The sequence below is a fragment of the Diabrotica virgifera genome, chromosome 1 (genome assembly GCF_917563875.1).
Source record: "Diabrotica virgifera virgifera chromosome 1, PGI_DIABVI_V3a".
Classification (NCBI taxonomy): Eukaryota; Metazoa; Arthropoda; class Insecta; order Coleoptera; family Chrysomelidae; genus Diabrotica; species Diabrotica virgifera.
In genome coordinates, this window is record NC_065443.1 from 117,631,072 (window position 1) to 117,653,182 (window position 22,111).

The window sequence follows — 22,111 nt, forward strand, 5'->3', positions numbered from 1 at the left end:
GAAGCCAAGCGTCACTGATGAGGTCTGGCGGACCGAAACTGCTGTTTGGCGTTTCACACTTGATGGGTTGTGTTGATCTGCGACCATTGGATCAATAGTATAATTCAATGCCAGTAGGTGTATTACCCCTCGGAGTAGTGGTTTTTGTTGATCCAAACATAATTGGTTGGGTTTCGGTGACCTAAACCGATCAGCAAAGGGCTCTTGTTGTTCCAAGTTGTACATGGGTGACCTGGCAGCATTGCACACGGAACACCGGTGATGACATATTAAATGTTGATCAGTTAAGAATGGATTGCATTCTCATTTACATTTGAGATGCAGAGGACCTTGTCCCCTTAAGCAGAACGGACAACTTTCCAATGGAGAAGCCAAGCGTCACTGATGAGGTCTGGCGGACCGCAACAACTGTTTGGCGTTTCACACTTGATGGGTTGTGTTGTGCTGCGACCATTGGATCAATAGTATAATTCAATGCCGGTAGGGGTATTAGCCCTCGGAGTAGTTGTTTCTGTTGATCTAAACATAATTAATTGGGTTTCGGCGGCCTAAACCGATCAGCAAATGGCTCTTGTTGTTCCAAGCTGTACATGGGTGACCTGGCAGCATTGCACACGGAACACCTGTGATGACATATTAAATGTTGATCAGTTAAGAGTGGATTGCATTCTCATTTACATTTGAGATTCAGAGGACCTTGTCCCCTTAAGCAGAACGGACAACTTTCCAATGGAGAAGCCAAGCGTCACTGATAAGGTCTGGCGGACCGAAACAGCTGTTTGGCGTTTCACACTTGATGGGTTGTGTTGTTCTGCGACCATTGGATCAATAGTATAATTCAATGCCGGTAGGGGTATTAGCCCACGGAGTAGTTGTTTCTGTTGATCCAATCATAATTGGTTGGGTTTCGGTGACCTAAACCGATCAGCAAATGGCTCTTGTTGTTCCAAGCTGTACATGGGTGACCTGGCAGCATTGCACACGGAACACCTGTGATGACATATTAAATGTTGATCAGTTAAGAGTGGATTGCATTCTCATTTACATATAAAATACTAGCTTTTATCCTCGATTCGATTGTGATGGCGTCTTCTGCCGAGAAGTATCCCTTGAAAATACAACTTTTTTTAATAAAATGTATCATCTGTGCTTATTTGTGTCCCTGTCAAAATTGCAAAAATAATCAATATGATCGGTTAAAAAGTTAAGCAGGGAATGCGAAAAAAAAACAAGCCGACAAACACCTTACACTCACATTTATAATATTAGTTAATATTTTCACAGAAAAAAAGACAAAGCATAACCAGAGATAGATAAAAACTAAGCATCTTAACGAAAGAATCTTATTAACACAGCGCCAAACCACATTTTCAAAATTCACAACATTTTTAATGCATTTACAACCCCTAACATTAAATGCTTTTTAATACACAACGTTTTAGCAATGTGCTTCAAAAAATTATACACATGGCGCTGAGAAATAAGGTTATAAAACCTTTCAAAAAGAATAAAAGACTGCAGATAACAAGAAAGTAAGATAAAACCAATAATATATTGTAAATCCAAAAACTAAACAAAAAATATCCATTCTAAGAATTAAACTCAAACGCGAATCGACCAGATGTTACTCGAACCTTTATAAACCTGGAATCTAAGACAATCTAAGTGACTAACTGGCTTCCAAAATCGTATCACATCCTGTAGATGCCAATTGAACCGCTAAGCTGTAACGACATGAATATCGCTTCAACTCAATATACACAAATCGATGGTGGCGCTGCTTATTTTTTGCCTCGAACTACGATTTATTTACGAATCAAAAAACGGTCCAATTGGATTCCGGGTTCATATCGCGTAGAGAGCCTTATAATATCATCCACTATGCGTTTCTGATATTATTTTGAAGAGGTCAATTGGCATCCGAATACCGGATGCCAATTGACCAGCGGAAGCCAATTGAACCTACAACTTTACATGTGGGAAGTCAATTGTTACCGTAAATAAATATATATATATATATATATATATATATATATATATATATATATATATATATATATATATATATATATATATATATATATATATATATATATATATATATATATATATATATATATATATTTGTACAAATATTTTCGACCGTACTGTGTTAAATATGTGTCACATGCAATAATGATGACATAAATATACACCATTTTTTAGCTGACATAGAAAACATCATCGAAGATATACCTAATACATCTAAAGATTTACTGAGAGCTAAAGTAACCAATATAACAACAAATTTTATTCAAAATCCTAAAACCATAAACTTGTCTCATCTTAAAAAAACATTTTATAAAACAAAAAAGTTTCTTAAAAATCACCCTAACTTATACATTCTACCTGCAGATAAAGGAGGATGTACTGTCGCAATGGGCAAATTAGATTATATTCAAAAAGCGAATACTCTTCTCCAAGATAACACAACATACACACAAATCAACAATGATCCAACTACCTCTATTCAAACTACACATAATAAATTAATAAAAACTTTAAAAAATCAAAATAAACTTACAGAACAACAAGCCAAAGAACTAACCATTTACAACTCTGACATACCTAAATTATATGGCTTACCAAAGATACATAAAATTAATATACCATTACGTCCAATTGTCAGTACTATAAACTCCACAACTTACAACTTGTCCAAATTCTTGGGAGATATACTTAAACAAACATTTGAGCATGAGCCAAGTTTTAATACAAAAGATACATTTTCTTTTGTAAATTCTATAAATGGACTTCAGCTACCAGATAACTATGTTTTAATCTCATTAGATGTAGTGTCATTGTTTACTAACATTCCTATTAAGTTGATAATTGAAATCATACAAGAAAAATGGTCTAAAATAGAACAATTCACATCTTTATCCAGAAAAGACTTCCTATCATTAATAACCTTCTTATTTGATAACACATATTTTTGTTTTGATGATAAATTCTATAAACAAATATTTGGAACTCCAATGGGCAGTCCTATAAGCCCTATACTAGCAACAATTATTCTAGACCATTTAATAGATCTTGGAATCTCAAAATTGCCGTTTTCACTAGCATTTATTTATAAATTTGTTGATGATATAATATGCAGTGTACCCTTTAACCACGTCGAGACAGTAAAAACAATATTTAATTCACTTCATCAAAATATTCAGTTTGCTGTCGAATATGAAAATCAAAATAGTGTACCTTTTTTAGATACCAAAGTGATAAGAACAAATGATAACAAAATCATATTAGATTGGTATCAAAAAGATACTGCATCCGGCAGATTTATAAATTATTATTCGAATCATCCTAGAAATCAAAAATTTAACACAATCATATCCATGAAAAATCGGATAACGACAATTTGTAATCGAAGTTTCTTAGATATCAATCTTAATAAACTTCTTGAAATGTTTTTGAACAATGGCTACCCAAAACACATTTTAAAAAAACTTATTTATAACACCAACTCATCTAATAAACCTTTGATTAATAATCCACAGCCAGTTATTTACAAAAAAATACCTTATGTCCAAAATTTAACAGACCAGATTGTCCCACTTTTCAAAATTTTTCCCAACATCAAATTAGTTAAGTACAATCCACTTCTAAATTCAATGTTGTTCTCAAAAACTAAAGCTAATACTCCAAATACATTAAAGAGCAACATAATTTACAAAATAAATTGCATTGAATGTCAAGGTTGTTATATTGGTCAAAGTAAACAGTGGCTTAAGCAACGCGTCACTCAACATAAAAGTGACTGCAACATCAAAAAAAACTGTTGTGCCTTAGTAGATCACCACTTAAATACAGGACATAAATTTGATTTTAATAATGTAAAAATTTTGGAACAAGTTGACAACTATAAAAAACGACTCTTCCTTGAGATGGTACATATTAACAAAACTCCAGAATCAATTAATTATAAGACTGACACTAACCATTTGAGTAATATCTACTGTAATATTCTAAGTAATTCATAACATTCTTTCCCAAAATTTAAAAAATACAAACAAATTACTCAATTAATCTACTAACAATGAATCTACCTTATTTTTATTCAAGTTCTGAATACCAGTCTTACACTAACTCATTACGTACCATCGATTACATTTTATAGCCAATTTAAAATACTTCAAGTCCTTTTTCATTTGTCTACTATTACCTTTCCACCTTAAAATTTCGCAAATACTTTTTCTTGTTTACTTTGACGTATTCACTAAAAATTTTTTTCAATATTAGACAATATTCTATTAACATAAAATATATTGCAGTTACCATAACTCCGAAATATATGTCAAAATAACATCAGTCATTTCTCAAGTCAATGTTCAATATAATATGTTAAACGAATTTAAATTATCACTCTTATAGTTGTAAGTAATGAAATGTTTTGTCTTTTGTCCATATCTAATCTTAATAAATTTACAGTTTTCTCCTGAAGAAGTCACCAAATAGTGACGAAATATTGAGACCTAGAACAAATAGAGTTTTATTTCATCTGACCGAATTGCCGTTATTCAAAAAATCACTATATATATATATATATATAAAATGATGTTGGATAATCGAGTACAAATATAAAAATAAATAAGCAAAATCATTGGCTAATACTCGTAAAGTGAATGTGAATTTAGTTGGAAATATATAAAATGATGAAGGGTCATCATTCCATATGACCAAAATTGGTAACCTTGCTCCTGTAGTAATCCTTTTACAAGTTAACAAACAACTTTTTTAACTTGCTACACTATACTGACGAAGCCCAAATAGGCCGAAACACCGGTGTATATAGTTGCACAGAAATGTATGGAATGATGACCCTTCATCATTTTATATATTTCCAACTAAATTCACATTCACTTTACGAGTATTAGCCAATGATTTTGCTTATTATATATATATATATATATATATATATATATATATATATATATATATATATATATAGAAAACTTGGTTTAATAATAGCTGACTCAATTTAAATTATTTAAGGAGGAGAAAATAATTGGGTAACCAGCTGAATATGGACAAAGTGTACTCTTTTTACTTATTCCAATATATTTCGCCCATTTTCATGGGCATCATCAGGGAAAGCTACAATGTTGGTTATTAGGTAGGTACATAAGATGAATTAGCAGTATTTTTACTAAGTGAGAATTGTCACGATGTTTTAAAAGAAGCAAATATAAATAAAATATAAATATAAAGCAAATATAAATTACTTCCCACAAAAGTGACAGTAGACTATATCCAGAAAGATGCACTCTTGCTACACATGTAAATGACAATAACCATACCATGGACTATAATTCATTTAAAATTTTAGATATAGAAAAAAATTATACTAAAAGAATCTTTTTGGAGATGGCTTTTATAGCACAATGTGATAATTGCATCAACAAAAAATCAGACATTAATCACCTGAGTGAAATATACTCTTATTTACTATTCTTAGACAAAAATAAAAATAATCAAAATTTAACAGGTTTAGCTAATATCTCTCACTTAAATAATTAATAATATTGATTGCTGATAACCTATTTTAACTGTTTAACTTAATAGGATAATAACCAAAAAAATTTGACTGACAATTAACATAAAAGTAAATAAATAATGTCAGACCTTGTTTTCAATTCATTGTGTCAATATATAAATTTTATCTATCATCATGTATATTTTAAATTATGGACTTTTGTGATATGTTATTTCTGTATTTTAGTTTTTTATCATTTTATTTATATTTGCTTCTTTTAAAACATCGTGACAACAATTCTCACTTAGTAAGTATACTGCTAATTCATCTTATGTACCTACCTAATAACCAACATTGTAGCTTTCCCTGATGATGCCCATGAAAATGGGCGAAATATATTGGAATAAGTAAAAAGAGTACACTTTGTCCATATTCAGCTGGTTACCCAATTATTTTCTCCTCCTTAAATAATATATATATATATATATATATATATATATATATATATATATATATATATATATATATTGTTATATTTCTATTTGATATGAAAATTAAATTTTGATAATTATAAACAAAATTCAATTTAATATAAAATATTTTCAATTTTTTCAACCACGGGCATATAAGTTTAGAACAACCTGTATACAACAAATTGTTATGTTTAATTTTAAGAAGTGATTAGAAGAAGCTTACGAAACTCGGGACAATGCGCCGAGAATAAACAAAGTGAATGGCGCGTACCATTATCGTTGTTCGCGGAAGGTTCGATCATTAGCCTATGCTAAATAAGATTCAGTTGAAATAGATAATAGGTCATTATCGTTGTTCGCGGAAGGTTCGATCATTAGCCTATGCTAAATAAGACTCAGTTGAAGTAGATAATAGGTCATTAAATTTTGTAAATAGTAGAAAGTAATTTTAGAATGGGAATTAACTATTTTTTTTTGAAATCCATTAAGCATATTTAGAAAGATTAAAAATTGGTTTTGAGGAATACTGCGAATGAGAGTTGGTGGTGGAAGGTTGATTTGTGAATCTGGAAGGGATATTTAGAAAGTAGGGGAATGAATGAAAAAGATAGATCAGAATGTTTTGAGCTGTCGAGAAGTGAAGTCGAGTGGTAGACGGTAGTGTACGGAGAGTGGGAAGGCCGGTGTAGTTCCGTGAGTGTGGAGTATCTATCGTGGAACGAGAGGTAGGCCAGGTCGAGAGTAAAGAACCTCCTTGAGCCAAGAGTGTCCCGGTAGCTGATTGAAGTTTCGAAAAAGGTAGAAATACGGCATCACGACAGAAGCAGGAACGGGAGCTATACGAGCTAGTTTTCAAAGGAGAACATTACTGGAAGCCAGGACGAGGTGTTGATCGCAGCCAAGGATAGCAGGAAACGGGTTTTGTGTGAAGACATTCTCAGTTCACCAGAAAAAGGTCAGTCTCATTTGTTTGGACATGAATGTATGGGTTTTTCGTATTAAATACCACATTTAAAATTGAAGAACGTAATCAATAATATCAGAAAAGCTTCATCAAACTTAAATAGAATTGTTGCTAATAAATCATAATAGTTAAATGTTAATAAAAACTTTCAATTGGAAACCAAAAGGAAATAAGATTCCCATGTGTAAATGTTATGTTTAAGAATAATAAGATATAGCAAATATTAAGCAGTGATTGCCATTTAAATAAAATAAACAATATTTTGATTATAATTGTAACCCATATGTGTGTATTATTTTACTCTTTTCTTTCCTATCCCGATTAGGAACCATTGAGAAATACTTAGAAGCCACGTAAGTAAGTAATTAATTTTATAAAAAGCCCTGAGATTGAAAACATATTGATATGTGATCTGGTTAATTAATTAGATTATTATTAATGCATTGATTAAATTAAATGACATATAAGAATATTATCTCATATCAATAATAAAGATCACATCAACATATATATATATATATATATATATATATATATATATATATATATATATATATATATATATATATATATATATATATATATATATTATTGTGTTTGCATTTTATCAATCAAAAGCAAAATAAAAATTAAATTAAATTTTTTTAATAACGCGGGCACATAAATTTGATACACCCTGTATATTGAGCTGTTTTAAAATTTATTAGAATTTAGTTAGGATGTAAATAGATTTCTCTTTTAACGAACTTTCCGCGGAACCATTAAAGACTTTTGTGAATAATTAAAGTGAAAAGAACTATGTATTTAGATTTAAAAAAAAATTGTTTACTGCGTAATTTCTCGAAAGTGATAATTGAAAAGAAAGTTGGAATTTTAATATCTTCATTTCAATACGAGTATATGTGGGAGAGTTTCTCCGAAAGTAATTAGGATTGTCGGAACAAATGTGAGGGTGACTGTTGTTTGTCAAATGGAAAAGTCAATGTTCTGATTTTTGGAATGTGGAAGGGGAAAAAATGGATTGGATGATTGAGAGAGCTTGAAAAAGAATTCATTATGTTGTTGGCAGCGAGAAGAAGCGGTTTTCGACGTGTTAAGTGGAGTAGATAGTTAGCATATATCAGTGGCCGGTTGATAGTGGAAAATAGTGTTGAAAAGTGGAACGAGCGACAGATCAAATCGAGACGAAATACCTCTTTGATTCTGTAGTATTGTGAGAAGGAGAGCAGAGAATTTTTGGAGTTTTGTTTGAATCGAGAACGTGTCAAAGAAACACGGTTTGTTGGAGAATTAGTGCTGGTATGCTGACAGTTTTGAAGCTGGACAACGGAGAGAGGCTTTGATGAGTAGCCTTTAACATAATCAACGAGGGAGAGCTGTTTGGGGTCACGAGAAGACATCCGAGTGAGGGAAGCAAAAGGTCAGTCAATTCATGTGAAAGAGATTTTTATGTTCGGGAAATAAATTTTTGAGTAAAAAGCATATGAATTAAAGTTCCAATATTTCAAAATATAAATAGTAAATATAGGTAACCTTGCGAAGACATAAATTTGTTTGGTTTAGTTTGTTTTACCAAAGTCATCGGGAACAAACCGATAAATTGTTTTTTTTGTAAAGATAATAAATTTAAGTGGTATAACTTTCATTCGGACATCTGTGTCCACAGGTTTTTTAGATTCGATAGATTTCAGAGTATTAATTTGATAAATAAAAGACAATTCTGTATTTTTATTTTAATATTTTGCTTTATTTCTTTTCTCTATTTTATCCCGATTAGGATCAACTCAGAGATACTGAACCCACGAGAGAAGATAAGTATAACGTGAGATAATTTGGTTTTTTTTATATATTAAAAGGCACCCTGAGATTTTTTATTCAATTTTAATATATGATTTGCGACAATTAAATGATTAATCAAATAAATAATAATTAATATAAAATTAATAAGAAGCAGATCACAACAATATATATATATATATATATATATATATATATATATATATATATATATATATATATATATATATATATATATATGCGCACATATTTCAGTCAAAACAAGAACATATAATCCGGTCTTTAATTATAATGCTTCTACAACTCCAAAGACTTTGTAAATATATTCTAGATACCCATTATAATAGTTCTACAACTCCAAGGACTTTGTAAAAATATTCTAAATACCCTGTTCAATTTATTGTACAGAATGTACAACAATATGTATTTATTTCTACGTAGAAATACAACAATCTCATTTTCGATAAAAAATCAGTTACCGCCTTTGGGCTTAGCACGGCAGTATATTATTGTGTGCCAAATATTGTGTACGAATATGTGTGCCAAATATTTCGAAAAAATATTCAAAATTACAGTCGCGTTTGTTGCTACCTGTTGATCGCTACTGTTGCTTCTTAAGTATACCTACCTACAGTATTCTAAAGTTTTAAACAAAATAGTTAATCAAACTATCTTAATCATATTTTGCATAGCTTATTAGTAAAAATAAAAAATAAAAATAAGATACTTACTTTGGAAGAAGATCGCAACCTGCTGCCATAGATGAACCCAAAGTTAACCAGCAACAATTTCTCCACGTCCAGATATTTTCTACTTCTGATGAATATTGATTACATGGATGTGTGCTCTCCCAGTCATTAGGATTAATTCTATAAGAACGAAAGATAATTATATTTATAAGAAATAGTAAAAGCAAAAAAGGGCAAAATAAATTTTGCAGGAATGAATGGTCAATCTCTGCTGTATAAATTATTTTGTTCAGAGACCATCATCTCTATGCACTATGAAGCTATGAACGTTATGCTTCTTTTTGTAGCTCCTTCTCTTATCGGAGGTTGGCTCACATCACAGCTATCCGTACCTTAAAGGCAGCTGCTCTCCTGCTCTGAAAACATCTACTGAGCTGCAACTATACCACTCTATTGGGTTGCTCAGCCAGGAGAATCTTCGACTTCCTAAGGATCTTTTACCCTTAATTTTACCTTGCATTATGAGCCTTAATATCTTATATTTCCCACCTCTGGTAATGTAGCCTAAATATTCCAGCTTTCTTGTCTTTATGTTGTTTATGACCTCGCAATCCTTTTGTAGCCTTTTAAACACTTCTGCATTTGTAACTCTTTGGATCCATGGTATTTTCAAAATCCATCTCTAGCATCACATCTAAAATGCTTCCAACTTCTTTATATTATCTAATTTTAGTGTCCAGCATTCAATTTCTATTCTATACAACAAAGTCAAAAACACATACCATCTTAAGGCTCTAATCCATAACTCCAGAAGAAGGTAGGAAGGTCTCGATTAACAAACATTTTTTCATTTTTATAAATGCTTGTCTTAAAACGTCTTCAATGCCTGTTCTGATTCCTCTACCTGGGTCATTGTTTTCCCACGTTCCCAGATATTTGTAGTTATTCGTTATTCACTCGTTCTACTTGTTTTCCCTACTATTTCTCAAATATTCACGAACTTGGTTTTGTTCATTTGTAGTCCATATTTTATACTGACTCGCAATGTAAATTATTTACTAATCGTTGCACTGCTTCTAGACTTAGACTTTCTTCATAAAAGTTATGAAGACTGGCTATTATCATGGTTATTTTGACTTATTTTTTAGTACGTACCGTGCAGTCAAAAACATTATCAAAGATATTAATAAGTAAGATGTGGCAATGTAGATCCAGACATCAAAGGAAAATGGATGGCTAAATGTGAGAAGATTTGGTGGTTGTTTTGTCGGTTTGGCATAAAGAATACTAATACCTAAAATATAAAAAATACAATAAACTATTTTTAATGGGAAATAAGCTACAATTTTACAAAAAAAAATGATTTTATTAACGTTTCGAAGCCCAAATCGGGTTTCGTTGTCAAAATACAAAATACTACTAAAATAAACAAAAATGTTGTTTCTAAGTAAAAAAATTTTTCTAATAATTTATTTAATCTGACTCATTTATATTGGCAATTCAGACGTATATTATACATTTTAAAGTAGAAGACTTTAAAATGATATCGCCAATATTTATGAGTTGCATTCCTGGGACGACTTTACTAAAAGATAGTTCATTCGATTACATGAATGAAATCAATCCCAACTCAAGAATATCCGTCACAAAAAAAATCATAGCATGTGATCTGTCTTTAAAAAGACAACCAAATGCAACGATGACAGTAAAATTCTCGCGTTAGAGATTCCATAGTAAATCACGAGGGAAAACCAGGAAAAAACCTCGTGATACTATCCATTATATATTCAGAACAACATTTAAAAATACAATAAATTGAAAGCGAAAAATAAAATCTACTAGAATTACACACTCCTTTAACAGACATAATAAGATTAGATAACAAATCAGATGTAGGCACGGAAATAAACTGTTTGACATGCCATTAGTAGATGTTATATTAAACTGCATGTTTATTAGTATCCTAGGTGCTTACGAGAGTCCCTAAGGTGACTTCATAGTAATAAAACAGTTTTAATATTTGTATAGATACTTCTATTTTCTTACCTAGTGACATAAAAGGGCTTGTAAAATCGACAGCTTTTCTTCTTTCGTAGGTAATAGTTAAATCGCATATTCCCAGTTCAGCTCGCTAAAAATAATGCTTAATAAAAGTACATATTTTATATTTATGCAATAAGTTTTGAAGATAAAGGGAGGTAAAGGGTATTTTTTATACAATTAAAAATCAAACAAGAATTGGATATGGAGATACAATCAGTGAATTGTCAGTGAAAAGTACGCTAAGATCTGGAAAAATATTTTTGCAAGTAGCTTCAGATTAAAATTTATTTTACAACTATTGTACTTAATAATATACATTGATATTTGAGAAAGAGATGTCAAGTACAAAAAGCAAATACACTGGCAGGATGCCTTAATAATGATGTATGCATGAAAAACAAGATCCGATACAGCCACAACACAAAAATGAGAAAAATGGCAGAGATGAGAAGAGGTACAGGAAATACGCTAAGAGATCGAAAGAAGAGTAAAGACAGAAGAAAATGTAACGTACAGTGTATAAACGAATGCAGAATAAACAAAAAAAGAATGGAATAAACACTGCTTATGTGTTAGAATGAGGGAAACCCGTGTGGTCAAAATAGCATCAATCGGTAGAAGTATCGAAAGGCCCCTCAGGAGATGGAGTAACACCTTTCCATAGGGGTATCAATCAGCTAATCAACAAACATAATTGCATATAAAGAAGAATAAAAAGAAGATAAGCATAGCACGTCGTTAGCACAGTAAGGTTAATAACAAAAATAAATAAACAACTGCTACGAAAGAAAGATATTGACCTACATAATTATATATTCAAATAATATACTCACATATTCCAATAGTTCCTTAATGAGACCGTTCCATTGCTTTGTTTTGGAGTCATAGTTCCCATATTTACCGTCAGGTACTAGATGAAAAGTAAAGCTACAGTTAAGATTTTCTGGTTTGCAAATTTCCTTCATAAGATCCATGGAATATCCCTCGTACCTATCGTTACCGTATAAAGTTTTACCATTGGGATCTACTGCTTCCATTAAGTAGGGATCTCCCAGGCTTAAATAATAATATTTATGGAATTTGTATTTTAAAACTATGTTTATTTATAAAATGATGTGATGAGAATGATTTGGGGAACACCATTACAGGTTAGAAAAATCAGGATAGGGTCTTGGAATCTTGGTAGTCTTACAGGTAAGAGTCTCCAATTAGTGGATGCGCTCAAACGAAGAAGAGTTCAAATTGCTTGTATTCAAGAAACTAGGTGGAAAGGACAAAGGGCGAAAGAACTAGGTGAAGGATACAAATTACAAATTGTGGTATGTAGGGAGTAGTAACACTAGAAATGGAGTTGGTATAATTGCTGATAGTGAAATGAAAGATAAAGTAGTATAGAAGTTGTAAGAACGAGTGATAGAATGATGTCAGTCAAATTTGTAATTGATAAAAAGTTATTGAATGTTGTGGTTGTGTGTGTATGCTCCTCAAACAGGTCTAGGTGAGAATGAAAGAAGACCAGAAAAGATGACCAATTAGGAGACGTACTGAGTGATATTCCAGCTGAGGAGAAAGTTATAATAGGAGGTGATTTCAATGCACATGTGGGCCAAGCCAAGATAGGATGTTGTAACGGTCCACCCGTTATATTATCATTTTTAGCGCTGTAATTATTTTTAAAAAAATAATTATTTTCTCTTGACCTCCCATTTAAATTCTTTAATTTATCGTAAAGGACTTCTCATGTGACGTCACACTGTACGGAACATAGTTGTTGAACCGTTCCTTGTCGTTTAATTCGTGTTCCGTGAGAGTTTGACGTTTTCCTCGCTGACTGTGGGAGGAATGAGAGGCACTTGGCCGGTGGCTGCGAGGTTGACAGGTTGGTGTTGGTGGTTAGTACCGTAAATGGCGGTTAATTTCTTCGAAATTAATTTTTATTTCAACTAAGTTTGGAAGTATAGTAAAAAGTTACCACCACTTGTTTCCTGGAGTACGGGTTTCCTGGAGTAAGGATGGGAGTACCATCAGTGGAAGAGGAATAAAAAATTAACCGGTAAATCGTTTTTTCTACTAATGTTTTTTAGTTAACCTTGAATATATGAAATAGTTGGTTCATTGTTAAATGTTCTTAGCCAGTCCCTTAGGTGAAGGATGTAGATTATTTCGATCTTTATATTATCTTTATATCGATCTTTATATTAATGGGGTTTTTGGTTTTACATAACCAAACATTTTTGAAGTCCTCAAATTAATATTGGAAATAATTACCATTTCTCTGTACGTTTTAAACCGATTGAACATCCAATATATCTATAAATTTTCATGTCCAATATATCTATAAATTGTCATGTAACTATCTTTGTCTGGTTCAATACCATTTCATTAAGGTATATAAAATGTATGTAGATGGCTATTACTATCTTAATCTCATGTTATTTCAGATAAGTCATATTTTATATTCCTATTTCAAATGCAATGCCAATATTTGTTCATGTTTTCAAACTCAAAATAGTTCAAGGTTACCTGAGATTAGTTTTTGTTCCATTTTTAATGGTTGTTTTTTTATGTTATTGCTTCTAAAAAGTTTTCCTCGATTATTTCTTCTTCTCTTTACTTTTGTTTACCGGTTTATATGAGAAATCAAACGAAGTATATGTTTTTAGCCGTTTGGAAGAAAACTAACCCTCATGTGATGTCGTACCCACCTTGACTACCTAGGGAAGCCACCTTGACCTTATTGCAGCTACCGCCAAGTCAAACTGGGAGTATGTTTTGGGAACAAGCTTTTTGGGAGACATTCCAGCTCCTTTTCGTCCTGCCACCTGGGCCTACGGGGGGGCATGGAGGTGCATCATAGTGATGCTCATTTTCTAGGATGCAACCGCAACCTCGTTTGGGAACATTTAGTGAGGAGTTTTAGTAACTATTGGTTTTTTTTATATTTCAGACTATCTGTTAAATACACTATGTTTTTTTTTCCAGATTTAGGTTACCTCTGTTTTTTTTGACATATGTATTTGTATATTAGATTATTTGGTTCCCAAACTTTGTATCTACGGTAACTTCTTGTGCACAGGAATAAGCCTAGAGAAAATTAGGTTTTTAATACTTTATTATTGCTTTGATATTGGTTTATGTAATTCGGGTAAATTTATTTTGTAACATTACTTGCTTGTTTCCCAAATATTGTATTTATTCGCTTTATTTCGTTTGTTCGGTTACTTCGTCGTTACTTTATTTCATTGCATTTGCTCGGTTAATTTAGGTCATTTTGTCGGTATTTTTCTTAACTTCACTTCTATAACGTTTATTCATTTGTATATTTAATTTTGCTTTATTCAGTATTGTATTTCCTCTTAGTGAGGCTTGGGCCTATTTATTTGTAGTATTTTCATCTTTGTCAGTTTCCTTTAGTTGTACGTAGCGGGCGTACTATAACCATTTGGTAGAAGACTTATGTAATTTTGTACCCTATATGTAAGTAAGAGGTACTAATACCTGTAATTTTGTAACAGATAACATTATTGTTGTTATCTTAGAGATGACTTTTTGTATAACTTATGTCATTTTAGAGTCACATGATATACACTTTGTGTAACTCAGAGATTGTCAAAAATCTAGTAGTTATTTTTAATAAATATGTATTTATTTTGTATATCAATTATTTTATTATTCCTTTATGTTCATTATTACAGGTTTGATATTTAATATTTGACAGCAGTATAAGATCCCTGGGAAAATGATCGAAGATCATTTTCATGGCGCCCATGATTAGTTAGTTTTATTTATTTTGTTCGTTTTTAGTCATTAGTCATCTCCATTCATTTTCAGTACATTATTCTTATTTTATTATTTCATCTTTTAGTCATCATTACTATCTATATAGAGCTACTGTTCTTCGACAGGCATGCAAACGAGCCGTATCCATCCTTGAGTGTCAAGTTGCTCTCTTGCATCTATAGCTAGCCAACTCTATTCAGTTTGCCTCTGTCTCTTCCCACTTTACTTCTATCCCTTCTAATCCCCCTTTCTTCAGTACTACTGAAAAGTAGTATTTTTTATTTTTCCTATTGCGGCTTCTCAACGTAGAAGTCACTTCATCCTTTTCTTTACACAGCCCATCTCTCTACATCTATATCCCATTAGTGTCTTTCTATTTCTTTTCCTTACTTCTGTTGGAGTACCTATATCTTTCTTTTTACTTTCACTCCAACAGAAGTTTTCTCATTTTTGTTACACTGGCGCCCAACGTGGGGCCAACCGTTTTATGGTTCTAAGACAGTAGTTCTTTTAGTTCAATTTTCTTTTATTGGAATTTTCTGTTTTATTAACTTTTTGATATCTTTGTATACATGTTACTTCTGATTTATTTTTGTCTTTAATTTTTATTAATAATAAACAGGTAGACTTATACTGCTTCTTTTGGTTTTGATTAGTTTATTTCGATACCTCATTTTTAGTTTTAGTGGTACAGCTCATATCTTAGTTTGGATTTTGTATTTTTATTGGAAACTTATTTATGTATTTAGATTGAGTATACATAACTGACATTATGTTCTATTAGTTAAATTTTTATTCCTTCTACCAATGGTAGTACATTTGCGCGTACAATTAATCGTTGAATATATGTATACATTTTTTTCTAGTATGGTTATATTTTATACATAACTAGAAATCATTTTCAGTATTTAGGTATTTTATTTACTTTATTGATTTGATTATTTATATATTTTGCTGGCATTTTGATTTGTTGGTGTGTCGCTAATATTTTCTCCATATGTATCTTTGTCTTACAAACTTTAGATTATATTTTATATTTGGTATTTTTGATATTTGGGTTGTTTGGTAAGACAGGCACACACCACAAAGCAATATCAGTCCAGAACATTAGCTTCTATACATGATACGTTGAATTCGCATGGTTCGGATGATTACAGATGGTCATCCAAATTATTTTTCTTTAATTGGTAGTGTTAAACATTACAATGATAAATTGTATAGTTAAGTAGTTCCACTATCCATCTCATATTCCAGTTTTGTTAAATTTTGGTAATAATATTATATCAGTGTGGGTACCATAATATAATGCTTATATGAATCAGATACTTTAGGTTGAGATTCAAATATAAATTCTTTATTAGTTAGGAAACATTGATACTACTTTTCTATTAAGTTATAGAACAATCTTCAGAAGAAGATTACCTTAACAGTGTTGTTCAAGCTAATCTCTTCTTCTGTTTGTCTTTAGCTTAGCTCAATCTTTAGTATGGTTATAACTTTTAGTCCAATATTGTTTTTTTATCATATGATAATGCAGGTACCCACATAAATTGCTTGATTTCATCTTTGGCTTAGTTTTGATGACATTTATTTATTACTTATTAATTTAATTATTATGTAGTACTTTATGTATGAGTTTATTTTTTTTATTATTAGGTATGGTGCATTTTAATTATTATTATGAGTCAATATTATTAATTGCTGATCCTGTCAGTAGGATTACACAATTGATAATAACTTCACTTGTATTTTTGTTCAGTTTTTGCACACCTAACCCCTAAGTTAGTAGGGTTGTTAACTTATTATATATTTATATATTTGGATAGGTAAGCTCATACAAGTACTCTTGTTTAATATGGATATTATTATGGAACTATATGTTATACACTGCATATCTCAGGTTATGTGTTATATTATTTTTGAATATCTATTTGATTACTTACTAATTTTTTTATTATTTTTGATATACTGTTATTGAATTTGCCATATTGGAAAGTTGTGGTTTTTAATTTGTTATTGGGTTACTCTATTAACATTATTTGTCACCAATATCTTAAACACTTTATAATAATTTATATCCTTCTATCCTACACAGTATGATTCTGGAATTAGTTTGGAATGTTGATGTAAGTATGTATGAATTCTTGAGTCTTTCATATTTCTGCTTATGATTAGTCTGTCAATACTCTGATTTGTGAGTGCGTGGGTTCGAAGTTGTTTCTCAGCAACTGATCACTGCTGTTTGACTGACTTCGTAATCTATGTCTTTCATGGCAGAGTAGGCAGACGTTTTACCATTATAATATTTCTTGTTAGGAAATGACGGTCGCATGTCCTAACCATTCTTTTGGAATTAGTCCAAGTATTCCAGTTTTTTTTACAATTTAATAGGGAAGTATTTAGTTCATATTAGGCCTTTTACTTCATAGTATGTTTGTACTTATAGTTGATGGATAAACATGGATAAATATCTTGCGCACTTGTTTATAAATCAATGCTTACGCCATCCCTATACATAGTAGGTTCATTAAGTCAGTATTTGGAGTGTTTAGACAGATGAGTTGTTCATTTGAGTATATTCCCACTTCTTTCCTTAGGCATTAGTTTTGTTATTTAGATTTTTGAACATTTCCTGAATAATTCCACGTATGTGAGAGCGCATGAATCTGCAGTTTTAATTAAAATTGGTTGCCCGTTCTCGTCAATTTTTTTTCCTATCACCTATCACATATTTTTTTTTCCTATCACTTATCATAGTGTCATAAAACTTATGAGTTCATCATTTATTCTTTTTCTTTCTTACTTATTCTTACATTATTAGTACCTTAACTGAGTCTGGTTATTCTCATACATCTGTTGTAGCAACATGCTATAGTTCGCGAATACCAGCATGAATTAAGTTATGTATTTTCTAGAATACTTTAGTCAATACACTTTAGGTATTTATCTTACCTTTGATTTAGTTTGGTTACCTCTCTGTTACTTAGTCTGTTAGTAATTTTTTTTTTCTGACTTATTTTGGATTACTTAGTTTAGATAGGTTCATATTACCGGATGAGGGTGTATGTAGACCTAATTTATTTATTTTGTTCAGTATTAGTTACCATTGGATCCAATAATTTAGTTTATTTAGTATTAGTAAGAATTGGTCCATAAATTTGCCTGATCGTTCTTCTTTGGATATACTCCTATATAAATCTGGTGTCCATTGATAGTCCGATTCTGGATAAGTGTCCGATTCTTCATTTATTTTGTGTATTTAGTTGGATAGGTTCGTATTACCGGATGTGGGTGTACGTAGACCTGATCTGTTATGTGGTTTAGTATTGGTGTGAATGGGTCCATAAATTTGCCTGGTCGTTCTTCTTTGGATATGCCTTTTATGAATCTGGTGTCCACTGATAGTTTGACTTTGGATTAAGTGTCCGATTCCACATTTATTTTGGTTATTGAGTTTTGGATTCCTTTGGTATGTTTATTATTGGTATTATTTGACATTAGTGAGAATTGTTCCATAAATCTTCCTGATTGTTCTTCTCTGGATATACTATTATGAATCTGGTGTCCATTGTTAGTTCAGTTTTGGATAAAGTGTTCAATTCTTTACCTATTTTAGTTACTGATTTTTTTTTATTCACTTTGGTACATTTACTTTTGATATGGTTCGAATTGGCTCACACCTTTTCCTGGTTGTTCCGTTCTTGGATATACCCTTTATAAATCTGATGTCCATGGATAGTTCAATTTTGGTTTTAGTGCCCAATTCGACACTCAGTTATTATTATGAACTTAAGTACAATATTTAGTTTTGTTTTGACTTTTGAGCAATATATGTTAATATTTGGTAGCAGAGAGTAACATAGTAACATTTTAGTATGAGTTTGAGTCATGTATTGATTTATTTTTCCTTGACCATTAGTTTATATTTAGAAGTAATCTTGCGAATCAACGTGGATTGTTAGACTATTGTAAATTTAGTTGTTAATATTTTGAAGTTTAAAAAAAAAAAAAATTTTTTTGGTTAAAAAAATTTTTTTTTCCCGAGCAGGAGGGGATTGTAACGGTCCACCCGTTATATTATCATTTTTAGCGCTGTAATTATTTTTAAAAAAATAATTATTTTCTCTTGACCTCCCATTTAAATTCTTTAATTTATCGTAAAGGACTTCTCATGTGACGTCACACTGTACGGAACATAGTTGTTGAACCGTTCCTTGTCGTTTAATTCGTGTTCCGTGAGAGTTTGACGTTTTCCTCGCTGACTGTGGGAGGAATGAGAGGCACTTGGCCGGTGGCTGCGAGGTTGACAGGTTGGTGTTGGTGGTTAGTACCGTAAATGGCGGTTAATTTCTTCGAAATTAATTTTTATTTCAACTAAGTTTGGAAGTATAGTAAAAAGTTACCACCACTTGTTTCCTGGAGTACGGGTTTCCTGGAGTAAGGATGGGAGTACCATCAGTGGAAGAGGAATAAAAAATTAACCGGTAAATCGTTTTTTCTACTAATGTTTTTTAGTTAACCTTGAATATATGAAATAGTTGGTTCATTGTTAAATGTTCTTAGCCAGTCCCTTAGGTGAAGGATGTAGATTATTTCGATCTTTATATTATCTTTATATCGATCTTTATATTAATGGGGTTTTTGGTTTTACATAACCAAACATTTTTGAAGTCCTCAAATTAATATTGGAAATAATTACCATTTCTCTGTACGTTTTAAACCGATTGAACATCCAATATATCTATAAATTTTCATGTCCAATATATCTATAAATTGTCATGTAACTATCTTTGTCTGGTTCAATACCATTTCATTAAGGTATATAAAATGTATGTAGATGGCTATTACTATCTTAATCTCATGTTATTTCAGATAAGTCATATTTTATATTCCTATTTCAAATGCAATGCCATTATTTGTTCATGTTTTCAAACTCAAAATAGTTCAAGGTTACCTGAGATTAGTTTTTGTTCCATTTTTAATGGTTGTTTTTTATGTTATTGCTTCTAAAAAGTTTTCCTCGATTATTTCTTCTTCTCTTTACTTTTGTTTACCGGTTTATATGAGAAATCAAACGAAGTATATGTTTTTAGCCGTTTGGAAGAAAACTAACCCTCATGTGATGTCGTACCCACCTTGACTACCTAGGGAAGCCACCTTGACCTTATTGCAGCTACCGCCAAGTCAAACTGGGAGTATGTTTTGGGAACAAGCTTTTTGGGAGACATTCCAGCTCCTTTTCGTCCTGCCACCTGGGCCTACGGGGGGGCATGGAGGTGCATCATAGTGATGCTCATTTTCTAGGATGCAACCGCAACCTCGTTTGGGAACATTTAGTGAGGAGTTTTAGTAACTATTGGTTTTTTTTATATTTCAGACTATCTGTTAAATACACTATGTTTTTTTTTCCAGATTTAGGTTACCTCTGTTTTTTTTGACATATGTATTTGTATATTAGATTATTTGGTTCCCAAACTTTGTATCTACGGTAACTTCTTGTGCACAGGAATAAGCCTAGAGAAAATTAGGTTTTTAATACTTTATTATTGCTTTGATATTGGTTTATGTAATTCGGGTAAATTTATTTTGTAACATTACTTGCTTGTTTCCCAAATATTGTATTTATTCGCTTTATTTCGTTTGTTCGGTTACTTCGTCGTTACTTTATTTCATTGCATTTGCTCGGTTAATTTAGGTCATTTTGTCGGTATTTTTCTTAACTTCACTTCTATAACGTTTATTCATTTGTATATTTAATTTTGCTTTATTCAGTATTGTATTTTCTCTTAGTGAGGCTTGGGCCTATTTATTTGTAGTATTTTCATCTTTGTCAGTTTCCTTTAGTTGTACGTAGCGGGCGTACTATAACCATTTGGTAGAAGACTTATGTAATTTTGTACCCTATATGTAAGTAAGAGGTACTAATACCTGTAATTTTGTAACAGATAACATTATTGTTGTTATCTTAGAGATGACTTTTTGTATAACTTATGTCATTTTAGAGTCACATGATATACACTTTGTGTAACTCAGAGATTGTCAAAAATCTAGTAGTTATTTTTAATAAATATGTATTTATTTTGTATATCAATTATTTTATTATTCCTTTATGTTCATTATTACAGGTTTGATATTTAATATTTGACAGCAGTATAAGATCCCTGGGAAAATGATCGAAGATCATTTTCATGGCGCCCATGATTAGTTAGTTTTATTTATTTTGTTCGTTTTTAGTCATTAGTCATCTCCATTCATTTTCAGTACATTATTCTTATTTTATTATTTCATCTTTTAGTCATCATTACTATCTATATAGAGCTACTGTTCTTCGACAGGCATGCAAACGAGCCGTATCCATCCTTGAGTGTCAAGTTGCTCTCTTGCATCTATAGCTAGCCAACTCTATTCAGTTTGCCTCTGTCTCTTCCCACTTTACTTCTATCCCTTCTAATCCCCCTTTCTTCAGTACTACTGAAAAGTAGTATTTTTTATTTTTCCTATTGCGGCTTCTCAACGTAGAAGTCACTTCATCCTTTTCTTTACACAGCTCATCTCTCTACATCTATATCCCATTAGTGTCTTTCTATTTCTTTTCCTTACTTCTGTTGGAGTACCTATATCTTTCTTTTTACTTTCACTCCAACAGAAGTTTTCTCATTTTTGTTACAATGTGAAACAATACATGGGGGATTAGGCTTTGAAACTAGAAATGAAGCTGGAGATGACATGCTTGAATTAGCAACAGCATTGGATATGGCGACTGTTAACACATTCATTGCAGGGGAAACCAAAAAAGATCTGGGGGAGACCAGGAGATGAAATTATCCAAGACAGAAACTTATGGAGA

General features: G+C 31.4%; 1 protein-coding gene across 2 annotated transcripts in view; it reads right to left on the reverse strand.

The window, feature by feature from the left end:
* Positions 1–22,111, reverse strand: part of LOC114349528 (glutamate receptor ionotropic, kainate 2-like) — a 207,818-nt gene that overhangs the window by 96,712 nt on the left and 88,995 nt on the right. For both annotated transcript variants that reach the window (XM_028299934.2, XM_028299933.2), the window contains exons 8-11: positions 12,318–12,540; positions 11,488–11,572; positions 10,597–10,735; positions 9,484–9,621 (exon numbers count right to left, since the gene is read on the reverse strand). In XM_028299934.2, the coding sequence (XP_028155735.1) occupies positions 9,484–9,621; positions 10,597–10,735; positions 11,488–11,572; positions 12,318–12,540 (585 nt within the window). The remainder of the gene's footprint in view (positions 1–9,483; positions 9,622–10,596; positions 10,736–11,487; positions 11,573–12,317; positions 12,541–22,111) is intronic.